The 17,350-nt window shown below is 44.0% G+C and overlaps 1 protein-coding gene across 1 annotated transcript in view; it reads left to right on the top strand.

The window, feature by feature from the left end:
- Nucleotides 1-308: 308 nt before the first annotated feature.
- Nucleotides 309-17,350, top strand: part of LOC106588622 (protein FAM135B) — a 53,066-nt gene continuing 36,024 nt past the window's right edge. Inside the window, exons 1-3 of the mRNA XM_014177789.2 lie at nucleotides 309-792; nucleotides 9,095-9,191; nucleotides 15,229-15,308. Of these exons, the coding sequence (XP_014033264.1) occupies nucleotides 9,115-9,191; nucleotides 15,229-15,308 (157 nt within the window). The 5' untranslated portion in view covers nucleotides 309-792; nucleotides 9,095-9,114. The remainder of the gene's footprint in view (nucleotides 793-9,094; nucleotides 9,192-15,228; nucleotides 15,309-17,350) is intronic.

The raw sequence follows: 17,350 nt of genomic DNA, 5'->3' as shown, positions 1-17,350 counted from the left end.
GCCTGTTTATGAGTGCTCCAACCTGTTAACCAGGAATTTGACGTTTTTCTTTGGTAAACCCTATCACTAGATTACTGTCATTGTTGTGGAACACCCCTCTTACTTCTTGTGTTTACTGAACTCATAACTCCATGACTCCATATTTTGCTTCTCAATCCCATAATAGTCTAGTTGTTGTAGAATACACCAAACTAAGAAATGCTAACAATCTAATGACTGTAAACATAGCCTACTGTATTTGTGTTGATAGTGATGGTGAAAGTTGTCAGGTGGACTCTTTCAGTGTTTCATTTCTCAGCCGGCGTTGACGTCAGCCCGTCAATTGTAAGCACAGTGCACAAGCATGCAGCAGCCACGGCAGGATACTGGCACAACCTGTGCACGCTGACTGTTAATATTCTCCCGAAACGATGTGTCAACCACCAGACAGAGGATAAACACGAAGCTAAACCACGAGACAGGCCAGGCGCACCACTTAGACAAATTGAACATTACTATCATGATGGGGGAAACGTAAGCTAAGCTAGGAGGCTGACTTCTAGTGTTTTGCACTGCAGAAGGAGAGGATACAGGGGCTGAATGGATAACCATGGCAACAGCAGCAGCAGCAGGAGAAGCGGTGAGCAGCAGCTTACAACAGCGATATAACCACTGAACACAGACAAGGCATCGTACCTCCGTAGATCTGAAAGGCAAGGGTCGCTGTAGGTTGTGAAGCCAAAGCCTTCTGGATATTAAACAGTGGTGGACACTGGTTATTGCGTGGGGATTCGCAGCGCATCAGTGAGCAAGGTAAGGTTTGTTACATTGTAGCTAGCATCCTCATTGTCCATCACAGTGCAGTGGGACAGACAGAGAATATAACGGGCCGGCTGTTGCTTGCTGCTGTATTGTGAAACTGAGAATGTTTTGACAAGGTTGTAACAGACCTGTCCGCTACATTGTTGCCAACGAGCCAGCTCATAATTTAGTTGCGGTTAAAAGGTTGATGAGTCTATAATAGCAGCGTTGGCTATAACAGCATCACTAAAATACCAACAGTAGAACGTTGTGTCTGCCTCGCGCGCACGCACGCACGCACTCACACACACACACACACACACACACGCACACACACAGAGCAAATCATTTTATGGAAAACATTTGGCAAACCCCCATAGCTGCTTAGTGGAGGGCAGGTGCTTTGTCTGCTGCACACTGCATGCAGCTGTCCGCTTGGTGAACAGTTTACTTTCCTAGCACCTCAGCAGACCCCTACAGCAGATTCCTGAAGTGATAAAACAAGGCTTTTCCAGCTGACTTCAACCCTCCCAGGTCCATCCGCTCCGGGCAAAATGTAGTCAGACCACATGGGACTTCCGTGTGAAGACAGCATTGATGTTTCACACAATCTGCTGTTAGACAGATCTTATTCCACCTCCATCAACCCTCCAACCGCTGTACCAACAGCACACAGGCCACAGCAATGTTATGTTCCTTGGCTAGTTGGATGACTTGACGGGGTGAATTACTATGATATATTATATTGGAGCCTTTGGAGAAATGTTACACGTTGTTATCAGCACGGAACAGAACTGCAAGTTCAGTAAGTCACTGCAACCCCCACCCACTCTCCACCCTTCCAGAAATGTGTGTGTGACTGTGATCTAAACTAGTATTTCTACAGTAGCTAATGTCCTGAGAAGAACTTGGCCCAGAGTTCACTATCACAGGATTTACATAATCTTCTCTCTCCTTTACACAGTCAGTTATGCTCTCCCTGTATCACATATTTTTGCTGCACCTCCCTTCCTTACATGGTGCTTTATTCCTAGGGATTGTGACTTTTAAGAAGCGGGTAGTTCACACTTCTCATATAGCCTAGTTCCAGTCGGTGCATGGAGGGACAGATCAGTGTACAAGTCCAGCATAGGCCTACTGCTGTTCTTGTAACTCAACAATACCGTTAGGCTAATTTGTCTTTAAACCAAGAAAATAGCCATTTAATTTATTGTGTGGCATAGAGTATAAGGATACCAGTGTGCCTGGAGTGTCTATTCTGTGGGATGATGTTGTTGTATTCCAGTATGTTCTATTTATTTGTAGGGACGGTGTGTTTGCCTTTTATTCTAGTCTGCTTCATGAGATGGAGGTTCATTATGAAGTGAGTGTGTGAGATTAATTTCCTGTCATGTGACGATGTTGTGTAAACATTCAGCCGGTTGTCATGACACTGTGACTGTCCTAGGATTACGCCTACGCTTGGCCAGTTGTCTCAGTTATGCCTCTCCAAATGCTCACTCCAAATATAGGCAAGAAGCGACAGTAGGCTGCCATACTCTGAATAATGTCCCCCTCTGATCCTGAGATATTTGGTTATACTCTCAGAAGGAGAAAAATAGAAGGTAGCCTACCTGCAGACTGCAGGTAGGAAATTCTGTGGTGAAAAATAACATTTGAATCCATATTATTGTGCTGACCTTCATTTTTCTAGACTATTTCAGGTCTACGAACTACTCGTAGGCTAATGTACGAATACTACGTGTGTACTGGGTTTTGTCCTTATTTCAGTAACTGAAATGTCAGTCTATTTGCCAGCTGAACATACAAGCCAGGTCAGTGAGAGAAGAGCCAGGGGCTTGTTGTGCTTGCTGTGGTTGAGAGATTAGTGGTGACCAACTCAAGTCCCCCATAGAGCACGACCGTATAACCTGTAATAGCCTCATAGAGCTCCAGCCTCAGTAGTGTAACCTGTACTAGCCTCATAGAGCTCCAGCCTCAGTAGTGTAACCTGTAATAGCCTCATAGAGCTCCAGCCTCAGTACTGTAACCTGTAATAGCCTCATAGAGCCCCAGCCTCAGTAGTGTAACCTGTAATAGCCTCATAGAGCTCCAGCCTCAGTACTGTAACCTGTACTAGCCTCATAGAGCCCCAGCCTCAGTAGTGTAACCTGTAATAGCATCATAGAGCTCCAGCCTCAGTACTGTAACCTGTAATAGCCTCATAGAGCTCCAGCCTCAGTAGTGTAACCTGTAATAGCCTCATAGAGCTCCAGCCTCAGTAGTGTAACCTGTAATAGCCTCATAGAGCCCCAGCCTCAGTAGTGTAACCTGTAATAGCCTCATAGAGCTCCAGCCTCAGTACTGTAACCTGTAATAGCCTCATAGAGCTCCAGCCTCAGTAGTGTAACCTGCAATAGCCTCATAGAGCTCCAGTCTCAGTAGTGTAACCTGTAATAGCCTCATAGAGCCCCAGCCTCAGTACTGTAACCTGTAATAGCCTCATAGAGCTCCAGCCTCAGTCCTGTAACCTGTAATAGCCTCATAGAGCTCCAGCCTCAGTACTGTAACCTGTAATAGCCTCATAGAGCCCCAGCCTCAGTACTGTACCTGTAATAGCCTCATAGAGCCCCAGCCTCAGTAGTGTTATAGTACTCTGCATTAAATAGTCATCTGAAAGTGTGTCTTTAACCCAAGCAGGTGGCACTTTGTCATGATTAGGGTTTAATGATTTTTACCTACAGGCTCATCAGAACAGCAGCATATGGCCACAAGCAGCAGCACATTGAAGGGTCTATTGTAATTGGACTTCAGAGCATCCCCATCAGCTACTAGCATGGTAGATGATGAAGAGCATTTTAGGGCTGAACCCATTTAGTCGACTGGTCGATTGTTTGGTCAATAGGCTGTAGGTCGACCGAGATTTCTTTAGTCGAGCAGTAACAAATAAAAACATGAAAATCATGGTATACAAGACACCTGTCTTATTGGTGCCTGTCTGAGTGGACTGATCCATTTTGGAGGCTGTGGGGATGGCACAGTCCATCAGTCTAAGACATGTGGTACTGAAATTGTATATGGTTAAACTATGTAAGAACAATGGTGCAAAGCAAAAAAAAAAGATATTATTATAAAACAAATGCACTTTCTCCTGCGTTGGATAGCGGTCGCTGTCCGCGGTTCTGAAACACATCAGTGCACTGTTGAATTGGTACCTTTTCCTAGACCATGTTGCTATGTGCATAATGGCAAAGTTTACCAGCATATTGGGGTTGAGAGCAGAGGCAGCAGCAGAATGAGGAGATGAGAAAATAGCCTTATTGCCTAAGAAAAGTGAGGAGAGAGGAAACCACATAATGAAACCCCATAGCATAGGATATGCTATAGGTCAGGCCCTATTGGTCCCGTGCATCCGATGCGTACATGTGTCACGTAAAGAGAGCAAGGGTTGAGGGAATAGGGAATGTTTTTCCTAAACAAATGAGGGAGTTTGGTAACAGAATGGCTGTAATTATGTTGCAGCTTAAGCAACATGGACAGCGCGATAAACACTTTGATGTTCTGTGGTGGTCGCTGCAGCAGGGAGAAGAGAGAAACAACGGGTGCTTGTCACAGTCACTTGCTGTCTTTTTATAACACGGCGCAGCGAGTCTGAGCCCGGCCTGGCACAATCAAATAAATTGCTGGTCAGACTCCCTCTAGTCATCTGTGTGTCTTAATTATTTAATCAAACAGTGTGCTTGAAGCATCAGATAAGCTTAGTGAATATAGTTGATTTGATTAAAACCCATAGGATGTATCTATATGTGGAAAAATACACGTTTAAAAATTCAGACCAATTGATTGGTCGAAAGAACAGAAGACTCTTGGTCGACCAAGATTTGTTTTAGTCGGGGACAGACCTAGAACATATCATACTGGACAACAATCTCCAGGTCTCAGTATTCTGTCTAGACTTCATCTGTCTTAACAGTTGAATTACAGTGTAAGTGGGAGGTCTCTTTGAATCACAGAGGATCTGAGTTTTAGACGTAGCAACAACCTATCTGGCTTATCTTGTACATACAGTAAGAGTCATTTAACTGACTATAGAGAACATTTTGATTAAACTGAGAGATCCGGTGAGACAAAGCCACAGCAGTTGACCCAGCCTGAGGAGTGTAGGTCAGGGACAATGTGTAGCTGGAGCAGTGTAGGTCAGGGACAATGTGTAGCTGGAGCAGTGTAGGTCAGGGCCAATGTGTAGCTGGAGCAGTGTAGGTGAGGGACAATGTGTAGCTGGAGCAGTGTAGGTGAGGGACAATGTGTAGCTGGAGCAGTGTAGGTCAGGGCCAATGTGTAGCTGGAGCAGTGTAGGTGAGGGACAATGTGTAGCTGGAGCAGTGTAGGTCAGGGACAATGTGTAGCTGGAGCAATGTAGGTCAGGGACAATGTGTAGCTGGAGCAGTGTAGGTGAGGGACAATGTGTAGCTGGAGCAGTGTAGGTCAGGGACAATGTGTAGCTGGAGCAGTGTAGGTCAGGGACAATGTGTAGCTGGAGCAGTGTAGGTCAGGGGCAATGTGTAGCTGGAGCAGTGTAGGTGAGGGACAATGTGTAGCTGGAGCAGTGTGGGTCAGGGACAATGTGTAGCTGGAGCAGTGTAGGTCAGGGACAATGTGTAGCTGGAGCAATGTAGGTCAGGGACAATGTGTAGCTGGAGCAGTGTAGGTCAGGGACAATGTGAAGCTGGAGCAGTGTAGGTCAGGGAGAATGTGTAGCTGGAGCAGTGTAGGTCAGGGACAATGTGTAGCTGGAGCAGTGTAGGTCAGGGAGAATGTGTAGCTGGAGCAGTGTACTGTTGGTCAGGGATATTTAGCAGCATCTATTAAATTATATGGTTCAATGCCATGCATTCAGCATATATAGCATTCAGGATGATGATGAAAAATGGATTTTCATCATCCTCCTCCTCCTCCTCATCGTCATCCTTCTCCTCATCTTCATCATCATCAGCACAGGCAGACAAGCTCAGTAGAAATAAGGGAATTATTGCAAACATGTAATACCCTTGAATCTGTTTGTGTTTGTGGATCACAGAGATCCTATCAAAGTTCTATGTAATTCTATGGTCTGGAGATACGGTGCCCTTGACTTATTTACATTCAATTATTGATCAATTTCTGCCTCGGTTGATTAGCAGGGGAGACAATGCAGCCTCCGCCATATACAGTACTTCTGCTGACAGTTAGCATGATCTAGCGGTTACACTGGGATTGTGTGTGTGTGTGTGTGTGTGTGTGTGTGTGTGTGTGTGTGTGTGTGTGTGTGTGTGTGTGTGTGTGTGTGTGTGTGTGTGTGTGTGTGTGTGTGTGTGTGTGTGTGTGTGACAGAGAGAACGAGAGTGAGAGAGAGAGAGAGATTGACTGATCTGCAACCTCCTGTGTTTCTGTAAGGCACACCGTGTTCAGTCCCAGCTGTAGCCTGTATATGTCCCAGACAGAGAGATGAAAATGCAGAGCTCCTGCTTTTGACTCAATGTGAGACAGCTGACAACAGCTGACTAGAACTGGGCTCAAGTGAGACTTGGGAAAATGTTGACTAAATCAAATAAATGACGCATTTTACATTGTGTAATACACTTTAGACAAAATAATGTACAATACAGCACTGATGTAGAATACAACACTGATTAACAATTCAACACTGATGTAGAATACAACACTGATGTAGAATACAATGTACAATACAACACTGATGTAGAATACAATGTACAATACAACACTGATGTAGAATACAGCACTGATGTAGAATACAACACTGATGTACAATACAATGTACAATACAACACTGATGTACAATACAATGTACAATACAACACTGATGTAGAATACAGCACTGATGTACAATACAACACTGATGTACAATACAATGTACAATACAGTACTGATATACAATACAACACTGATGTACAATACAACATTGATGTACAATACAACACTGATGTAGAATACAATGTACAATACAACACTGATGTACAATACAACACTGATGTACAATACAACACTGATGTACAATACAACACTGATGTACAATACAACACTGATGTAGAATACAACACTGATGTACAATACAACACTGATATACAATACAACACTGATGTAGAATACAACACTGATGTACAATACAACACTGATGTAGAATACAACACTGATATACAATACAACACTGATATACAATACAACACTGATATACAATATAACACTGACGTACAATAGAGTACTGATGTACAATACAATGTACAATACAACACTGATGTACAATACAATGTACAATACAACACGGATGTAGAATACAGCACTGATGTACAATACAGCACTGATGTACAATACAGCCCTGGTGTAGAATACAGCGCTGATGTACAATACAGCATACTTTACACAGCAGCACAACATCCTCCACATATTCTCTCTCCACCAACTGTTCGAGGCTGCTGGGTCAAGGCTCTGTGTCAGGACAGGTCACTGTTAAAATGACCCACGGACTGACGCAGCACAAACCTAAGTTCCCTATCATAACCTTTATTAAAGTAGCCAGTTTGGGCAGGGGGGTGTGTGCGTGCATGTTTTTGTGTGTGTGTGTGTGTGTGTGTGTGTGTGTGTGTGTGTGTGTGTGTGTGTGTGTGTGTGTGTGTGTGTGTGTGTGTGTGTGCGTGTGTGTGTGTGTGCCTGCCCCCTCACATGTTCATGTAACACAAGAAGTCATGTCAGCAGAAGGCAGCAATGCTGTGTGACATATATCTTCCTTCCCTTTAGCTGGTTTTCAACAGCAATGCCATAATGGCCAACACAGTAGTGGAGAACGAGGCTTTGTTATTGTGTTTCTCTTGCTTACTTCTGCGTAGTTGCTTTACGGCGTCAAATTATTGTTATGATCTGTTATCCCTTTGTTTTGATGTGTCTGTGAAGCTAGAACAGTCTAAATGGGGACAAACAGCTTTTTGCATCGTTTTTGGAAGTAGATTTTAATGCAGATCATGTCACATAGAAATGTGATGCTTAGTTTGCTGTCCTACAGGCATGGCTCTGCTGTTGTTTCATTGGCTCAGTTGGTCGAGCATGGAGCTCACACTGTCAGGGTTGTGGGTTCCATTCCCGTGGCCATCTATATTTAAAATGTATCATCTGTTAAATGGCGTATAGTATTTGATTTGGTAGAGTTATTAAATGGGGATCAAACAAGCTCAATGAGTAACTGTGACTCGTTAGTAGAGGTTTTGCATGTCAGCCTCTGGGCTTTAAATCTGAATCAAAACAGGAAATAAACACAACGGCTACTAAGTTACTATAGTAATGCAGTGAGATAACAACCTTACCCATGCTATTGCTAACTACTTCTACTACTATCTTGAGAAGAAGGCTAGAAATCTTTATTCGTGACTGTGAAATACGTGGTTGTTTTAACGACGTAAGTCGAACGCACTGACTGTAAATCGCTCTGGAAGAGAGCGTTGGCTAAATGACTAACATGTACATGTAAATGTCTTAAAGAACACAGTCTTCAACATGATATCGTTATGATTAGAAAACACATTAAGAGGTGAATATATTTTGAGTCAATACTTTCCATTCCATTAATTTATTACTGTTTTCTAAAACTTCCTGGCGGGTGTCTCTCTCTCCGTTCATCTCAATGTTCCATGCTGAGGTTGATGTGCAGTCTGTTGAGTGTTGACTCTGTGAATAAGCTTCCTGGGAGATGGAAGGACCAAGGCAAACGCTTCCTGAATGACTCATTGTTTGTCTAATTAGAAACCATGGTGGAGGAGGAGAGTGTGTGTGTGTGTGTGTGTGTGTGTGTGTGTGTGTGTGTGTGTGTGTGTGTGTGTGTGTGTGTGTGTGTGTGTGTGTGTGTGTGTGTGTGTGTGTGTGTGTGTGTGTGTAGAGGAACTTCTATATCCAGTCTGGGGTTTCCTCCCTAAATGCCAGTGTGCTTCTCACTATGAGGCCTCCGAAGGTCAACAGAGTCACAGAAGCACTACAGTGAAGAAGACAAATGACAGTGTTCAATGATTACATGATAAATGTCATGGTTTGATTTGATTTTGATTCCTTGTGAATGATTCCTTTTTTAGTTTTTTTTGTATGAAAGGATGCTTTGTTGGCCATGAATTCACTGATGAATCATGAAGGTGCTGCTGGCTTTGTCACTTCAGTCATAAAACAATGGGGGTAGTGCAATAGAGCATTTCTCAGTGTGTCCCTCACACTACAATACAGTATGCATCCAGATGTGTCTACTGTGACTTCCTTTTTACCCATCTCATATTGGTTGATATATTCTCTTTCCTCTCTGCAGGGGATGACCTGGAACATATCATGTCTGAAGTACAGGGGACCTTGGAGTTTTCTATAGAGCTGAACAAGTTTCACAATGTGGATCTCTTCCAGAGAGGGTGAGTGTAATGGAGGTGGATCGGTGAACCACGCTCCTGTGATGAGTACATTTGCCTTGAGACCTGAAGACTGCCCAAGCTAATCATTAGGCTTTAGCTCAGAGGGCTAGCACACTCCTGTGGCATGTAGGAAACTTGGGTTGAAACAGTCTCCACATGTATCTCTGGCTGCTTCATAGTTCATATTAATACCCACTGACAGTCTCCACCTGTATCTCTGGCTGCTTCATAGTTCATATTAATACCCACTGACAGTCTCCACCTGTATCTCTGGCTGCTTCATACTTCATATTAATACTCACTGACAGTCTCCACCTGTATCTCTGGCTGCTTCATACTTCATATTAATACCCACTGACAGTCTCCACCTGTATCTCTGGCTGCTTCATACTTCATATTAATACCCACTGACAGTCTCCACCTGTATCTCTGGCTGCTTCATACTTCATATTAATACCCACTGACAGTCTCCACCTGTATCTCTGGCTGCTTCATAGTTCATATTAATACCCACTGACAGCCTCCACCTGTATCACTGGCTGCTTCATACTTCATATTAATACTCACTGACAGTCTCCACCTGTATCTCTGGCTGTTTCATACTTCATATTGATACCCACTGACAGTCTCCACCTGTATCTCTGGCTGCTTCATACTTCATATTAATGATAAAACGGACAGTTATTATTTAGAAAACGGACAGATATGGGCCTGGTCGTACGCTACATTGGGAATGGGGTGCTATCTGGGACACAGACACGAGGTAGTATAGGGTCATCTTTATGCCGTACAGATACAGTGTATCTGCTGAGAGATTATAACCGGGCATCGGGCTAGCCTGTGGGATGTGACTCTGACTGACTGAATGGCCAGCTTTACCCAGATTAGATTTTCCTGGATCCAAACAGGACAGGGAGGGCTTTAGCAAAATATAATCCTGCTTAGCTGAGCCTGAGTGCACTAATATATTTGTTCTTATGCATGTTTCCGCCCCAAACAGCAACAAGAAGGGAGTAGGTCTGATCGGAGGACAGAACAGAGGGAGAGAGAGTCAGAGACTCCTGTCCAAGTGACTGCTGGTGTAAAGAAAACACAGTCATTGGCTATTGTGAGATAAGGAGAAATGTACAATGAAAGACCATTAGGTTAAATATCTATGCAAATCTTATATACAGCCCTGAAAAAGCTATTCCCATGTACGTTTTATACAAACCCTATAGAGGAGTAATTGCATTAAACGAAAGTCTATGTTTGATGTTTTAAACCAGGAGATGGTGATAAGATCAGCGCAGACCTTTTAGTTGAGCTGAACGGATGGCGAATTAGTCACGTCTAACGTTGCTCTTGATGCTCTAATCAGGTTTGATTGATAATCCTGTTTGTAGTTTCTAGGAGCATGTCCATTTGAAGTCCATTTGAAGAACTGGTTGCCAATACATATCCAGTGTGTGATACCCAGAATGCACTCTGCCAACCATGCAGCATCTGTTTCTGACGTTCTGACTAGTACAATTAATGAATGTTTCCACTTTTGTTTTTATTGGAAAAGTGTTCATATGTCAATGATGTAGTGCATGATATCAAGACAAACTACAGGTATACTGTATATCATCCACATCTCTTGCTTCTCTCTCTGTTATCTTTTTCCCACAATACACTCTGACTCTAACCATAACATGTTCTACAATGGGTTTCACACAGTCGTGCTGTGATCTGCTTGAAGTCTATCCCCTTATTTATCAACCTCCAAAACCTTTTCCCTGCTCGCTAAAACCCTGATGATACCACGTCTGTTCACAGCTAGGCTCTGGTCTCTTCCATCGCCTTCCGATGGGTCTCAAATCAAATCAAATTGTATTTGTCACATGCGCCGAATACAACAGGTGTAGGCCTTACTGAAATGCTTACTTACAAGCCCTTAACCAACAATGCAAAAAAATGTAAGAAGAAAAATGTGTTCAGTAAAAAAAATTGTAATAAAATAAAAGTAACAAATAATTAAAGAGCAGCAGTAAAATAACAATAGCAATAGCAAGGCTATATACAGGGAGTACCGGTACAGAGTCAATGTGGAGGCTATATACAGGGTGTTACGGTACAGAGTCAATGTGGAGGCTATATACAGGGTGTTACGGTACAGAGTCAATGTGGAGGCTATATACAGGGGGTACCAGTACAGAGTCAATGTGGAGGCTATATACAGGGTGTACCAGTACAGAGTCAATGTGGAGGCTATATACAGGGTGTTACGGTACAGAGTCAATGTGGAGGCTATATACAGGGGGTACCAGTACAGAGTCAATGTGGAGGCTATATACAGGGAGTACCGGTACAGAGTCAATGTGGAGGCTATATACAGGGGGTACCAGTACAGAGTCAATGTGGAGGCTATATACAGGGTGTTACGGTACAGAGTCAATGTGGAGGCTATATACAGGGGGTACCGGTACAGAGTCAATGTGGAGGCTATATACAGGGGTACTGGTACAGAGTCAATGTGGAGGCTATATACAGGGGGTACCGGTACAGAGTCAATGTGGAGGCTATATACAGGGGGTACCAGTACAGAGTCAATGTGGAGGCTATATACAGGGGTACCGGTACAGAGTCAATGTGGAGGCTATATACAGGGGTACTGGTACAGAGTCAATGTGGAGGCTATATACAGGGGTACTGGTACAGAGTCAATGTGGAGGCTATATACAGGGGGTACCGGTACAGAGTCAATGTGGAGGCTATATACAGGGGGTACTGGTACAGAGTCAATGTGGAGGCTATATACAGGGGTACTGGTACAGAGTCAATGTGGAGGCTATATACAGGGGTACCGGTACAGAGTCAATGTGGAGGCTATATACAGGGGTACTGGTACAGAGTCAATGTGGAGGCTATATACAGGGGTACTGGTACAGAGTCAATGTGGAGGCTATATACAGGGGTACCGGTACAGAGTCAATGTGGAGGCTATATACAGGGGGTACCAGTACAGAGTCAATGTGGAGGCTATATACAGGGGTACTGGTACAGAGTCAATGTGGAGGCTATATACAGGGGTACTGGTACAGAGTCAATGTGGAGGCTATATACAGGGAGTACCGGTACAGAGTCAATGTGGAGGCTATATACAGGGGTACCGGTACAGAGTCAATGTGGAGGCTATATACAGGGAGTACCGGTACAGAGTCAATGTGGAGGCTATATACAGGGAGTACCGGTACAGAGTCAATGTGGAGGCTATATACAGGGGTACTGGTACAGAGTCAATGTGGAGGCTATATACAGGGTGTTACGGTACAGAGTCAATGTGGAGGCTATATACAGGGGTACTGGTACAGAGTCAATGTGGAGGCTATATACAGGGTGTTACGGTACAGAGTCAATGTGGAGGCTATATACAGGGGTACTGGTACAGAGTCAATGTGGAGGCTATATACAGGGAGTACCGGTACAGAGTCAATGTGGAGGCTATATACAGGGAGTACCGGTACAGAGTCAATGTGGAGGCTATATACAGGGGTACTGGTACAGAGTCAATGTGGAGGCTATATACAGGGTGTTACGGTACAGAGTCAATGTGGAGGCTATATACAGGGGTACTGGTACAGAGTCAATGTGGAGGCTATATACAGGGGTACTGGTACAGAGTCAATGTGGAGGCTATATACAGGGGTACCGGTACAGAGTCAATGTGGAGGCTATATACAGGGGTACTGGTACAGAGTCAATGTGGAGGCTATATACAGGGGGTACCAGTACAGAGTCAATGTGGAGGCTATATACAGGGGGGTACCGGTACAGAGTCAATGTGGAGGCTATATACAGGGGTACTGGTACAGAGTCAATGTGGAGGCTATATACAGGGGTACTGGTACAGAGTCAATGTGGAGGCTATATACAGGGTGTTACGGTACAGAGTCAATGTGGAGGCTATATACAGGGGTACTGGTACAGAGTCAATGTGGAGGCTATATACAGGGGTACTGGTACAGAGTCAATGTGGAGGCTATATACAGGGGTACCGGTACAGAGTCAATGTGGAGGCTATATACAGGGGTACTGGTACAGAGTCAATGTGGAGGCTATATACAGGGGGTACCAGTACAGAGTCAATGTGGAGGCTATATACAGGGGGTACCGGTACAGAGTCAATGTGGAGGCTATATACAGGGGTACTGGTACAGAGTCAATGTGGAGGCTATATACAGGGGTACTGGTACAGAGTCAATGTGGAGGCTATATACAGGGTGTTACGGTACAGAGTCAATGTGGAGGCTATATACAGGGGTACTGGTACAGAGTCAATGTGGAGGCTATATACAGGGGTACTGGTACAGAGTCAATGTGGAGGCTATATACAGGGTGTTACGGTACAGAGTCAATGTGGAGGCTATATACAGGGAGTACCAGTACAGAGTCAATGTGGAGGCTATATACAGGGTGTTACGGTACAGAGTCAATGTGGAGGCTATATACAGGGAGTACCAGTACAGAGTCAATGTGGAGGCTATATACAGGGTGTTACGGTACAGAGTCAATGTGGAGGCTATATACAGGGAGTACCGGTACAGAGTCAATGTGGAGGCTATATACAGGGTGTTACGGTACAGAGTCAATGTGGAGGCTATATACAGGGAGTACCAGTACAGAGTCAATGTGGAGGCTATATACAGGGGGTACCGGTACAGAGTCAATGTGCGGGGGCACAGGTTAGTCGAGGTAATTGAGGTAATATGTATATGTAGGTAGAGGTAAAGTGACCATGCAAAGATAATAAACAGAGAGTAGCAGCAGCGTAAAAGAGGACTCTGGGTAGCCCTTTGATTAGCTGTTCAGGAGTCTCATGGCTTGGCGGTAGAAGCTGTTAAGAAGCCTTTTGGACCTAGACTTTGCGCTCTGGTACCGCTTGCCGTGCGGTAGCAGAGAGAACAGTCTATGACTAGGGTGGCTGGAGTCTGACAATTTTTAGGGCTTTCCTCTGACACTGCCTGGTATAGAGGTCCTGGATGGCGGGAAGCTTGGCCCCAGTGATGTACTGGGCCGTCCGCACTACTCTCTGTAGTTCCTTGTGGTCAAAGGCCTTAGCTTAGTGATGAGCTTGGAGGGCACTATGGTGTTGAACACTGAGCTGTAGTCAATGAACAGCATTCTCACATAGGTGTTCCTTTTGTCCAGGTGGGAAACGGCAGTGTGGAGTGCAATTGCAGGGGACACAATGTGTTTTTACACAGAACCACATCCATTCACACTCCAATACTGAAAGTGATCTTTGAAAGACGCGTGTTTCACTGCACTTTTCATACCCACATCTTTTTGTACGAAGGACTGCTGTATGTCAGCATTTGCAGGATGATAATAGTATGCATGAGGCAAATCCAAATGATAGTATTAGGGATGTAGTATCAGTTTTATCAGCTATTGTTCAGAGCTCTGCTACTGTTGATCTTCAAGCACAGACAGCAGCAGACTCCACTGAATGGATGTGCATTACGATGAGTCATTTCTTATTTATTTGCCATTTTATCCCGTCCTCGTTAATAATTAAGGTAAATTTGTACAATTCCTTAGCAGCTGTGTTTAACATGACAGTGCTAGCCCCGGGTCTGATGTCATGGAAAGCGGCAGTTCTTTCCACTCCATTATGGCCATTGATTTCATATGCTATAGTATGTGTGTGGTATGTGTAGTGATGCGTCGCACCGGCATGTGTGTATTAGCTATTTGCAGATGCCGTATCTTAATTTGATCATTCTGTTGTTGCAGGAATTTTCCTGCACGGCAGGAAATGCAAACTTGTAGTATATTTGAGGTTTAAAAAGGCTTCTAAAGTTTGTAATTTCCACTTTAAAATGTCAGACTTGATTTGCCCTAATTAAAAAATGGATCGACCCCTACAAAAGATTCCCATGAATTATAATCCACATAATAATTCACAGTTCCTGTTGCTGCAGGTATATTGTTCTGCAGTAGCGAACTGGCTCAAATTAATATCCTACATCTGTGTAGTAACTGAATGTATTGTATTGTTTTCTCCCTCCAGATTCTACCAGGTCCGAGCAGGGCTGAAGGTCTCTCCTCGTGTACCACACAGGTTGATAGCAACAACACCAGGGAATACAGGTAATGTTTTCACATTGAGTTAAATCTGAATAACGTTGGAAGTTTTTAATGGATCGTTTGAACTTTGAAGCATCGGTATGTTTTCCATTTGCCGTAGATTGGGCCAGGAGTTTTTTCCTGAGCAGGTTCTGGCCAGGTCATGCTGAAAGATACCATAGATGCCATAGAACAGTTTCTTAGTTTTACAGATGCTAATTCCCACACAAATGTGTCTCACTGATTCCAGCAATGGGCAGGTGGGCAAGACCCAGACCAGCTTGTAGCATACCGAGACTTCTATACAGGTAGTTTGAGTTCATGCATAACATGCCAGTGGTTGGGACACTGTGTCTATGAGGTCTGTTAGGCCAGGGACTGTTGTGGGTTGAGTGTGAGATGATAATGCTTGTCTGACAGAGAGAATGTTCTGGTTACCCTGCTACATGATTACGATCATCTTCTGTGATCCACATTCTTAGCCCCAATGTCACACATGCTGAAGTACAGTTTCCTTTGATGTTTCTGAAAACAACACCTGCTTTTTATTGCATTTGGCCACTGAAACTATAGTATATGGGAACAGCAGTGCGTAGGTGGTGTGCTGTGTTGGAGCCTTGGTCTTGACTTTTTATCATGGGGCTCAACGTTTTGGAGGAATTAAGTCTGTACCACATGCTAGCTGTGTGTATGGCCCATATTATTCATGTTTCTGATGTGTTATACCATCTGGTTAGGCCTCATACAGCAGGCCACCATTAGCACCTAACTATGGGTGCTTCAGGGTTGCATAATGTGCAGGAATCGGAGGCAGCCATGAAAACTGCCTATCTTTGTCTTAGAGATGTGAAACTAAAAGGTTTATTGAACATCATTGTGTTGACTAATGATTTAAACAGTGCACGTGTCTCAGCTGGCTTTAATACATGAAAATGAATTTGTATCGCATTGAGTTTCGATATAGACTTTGCATGTTCTGAAAGTAGTCCCTCTCTTCTCGAGAAGATACAGTCCCACAGAAAGAGACGGGACAAAGTGCCCATTGCCACCGAGTGTCTCCTGCCTGTTTTACATGGTCTCAAGCAATCGGTTTAGGGTTGTGAACGTATTCACAAGAAGATCAAAGGATTTTGTTGTAACATGACAGAGTTAAATGACAAGAGTTAAACCAGAGGAAAGCTGGCATTGGATGCACCAAAAGAGAAGTAACAGTGTGTTACTTCCAGCTGACCGCTTCCTCTCGTGTTCTCTGTTTAGTAGTAATACGCCTTGTTGTTATTGGTGGAGAGTGTTTTCTTCTCTCTCTGTGAGGAAATGTGAAAGTCAGGCTGATGAATCTGGCTTAAGTGCATGATGCGGTTTTACCCTTTGTGGTGCATTACAACTACACTTTTGTTGACTTCAGTGGCCGTTACTAAATGTTAGTGTTGAGAATATATTTTTTCGGTGTGCAAGACTGTTCCAGTAGACCGGGCTGACACACGCTGTCATTGTCCTGTACTGTAGTCCCGTCAGCATTAGCAGACAGATCTGGTCCCCTGGATAAGCAGGAAGCCATATCCCAGGCGTCTCTGATTTGCTGTAATAAAAAATCTATTATTAGTTCATTATGATTGGAACAGGATGCAGGGAGCAGTGTGTGTGTGTGTGTGTGGGTAAGTGTGTGCATGGTCCGGGCTGCAAAAGCCCTTCGTTGTGTTGGTCTGACCCTGACATTGAGATGTGACACTCAGGCATTTCCTCAGACCCTCCAGCCACCTGCTCCTAGCCTCCTACTGACTCTAATAATCTGGATGTCACTCTGACCTATGTGGGGAAGTCAGGGAGGGATTGATCAGACCAATGTGACCTGTTGTATGGTGGAGCTTCACATGGTGCTATGCAGTATAAAACGGCATAGTATTTTACTGTATCAATTTGTAAGGTACAGAGCAGTATATAATGAGAGGTTAGCTGCATATTTAACTACAGTATGCATTAGATCCCTTATATGATTGGATAGGAGAACTGCGTAGAGTGGAGGGCATCAACTTGAACGACTTTGCAGTATTTAGCGCCCATAATAT

This window comes from Salmo salar, chromosome ssa27 (genome assembly GCF_905237065.1).
Source record: "Salmo salar chromosome ssa27, Ssal_v3.1, whole genome shotgun sequence".
Taxonomy (NCBI): domain Eukaryota; kingdom Metazoa; phylum Chordata; class Actinopteri; order Salmoniformes; family Salmonidae; genus Salmo; species Salmo salar.
This window is presented reverse-complemented; position numbering and strand designations above follow the sequence as displayed.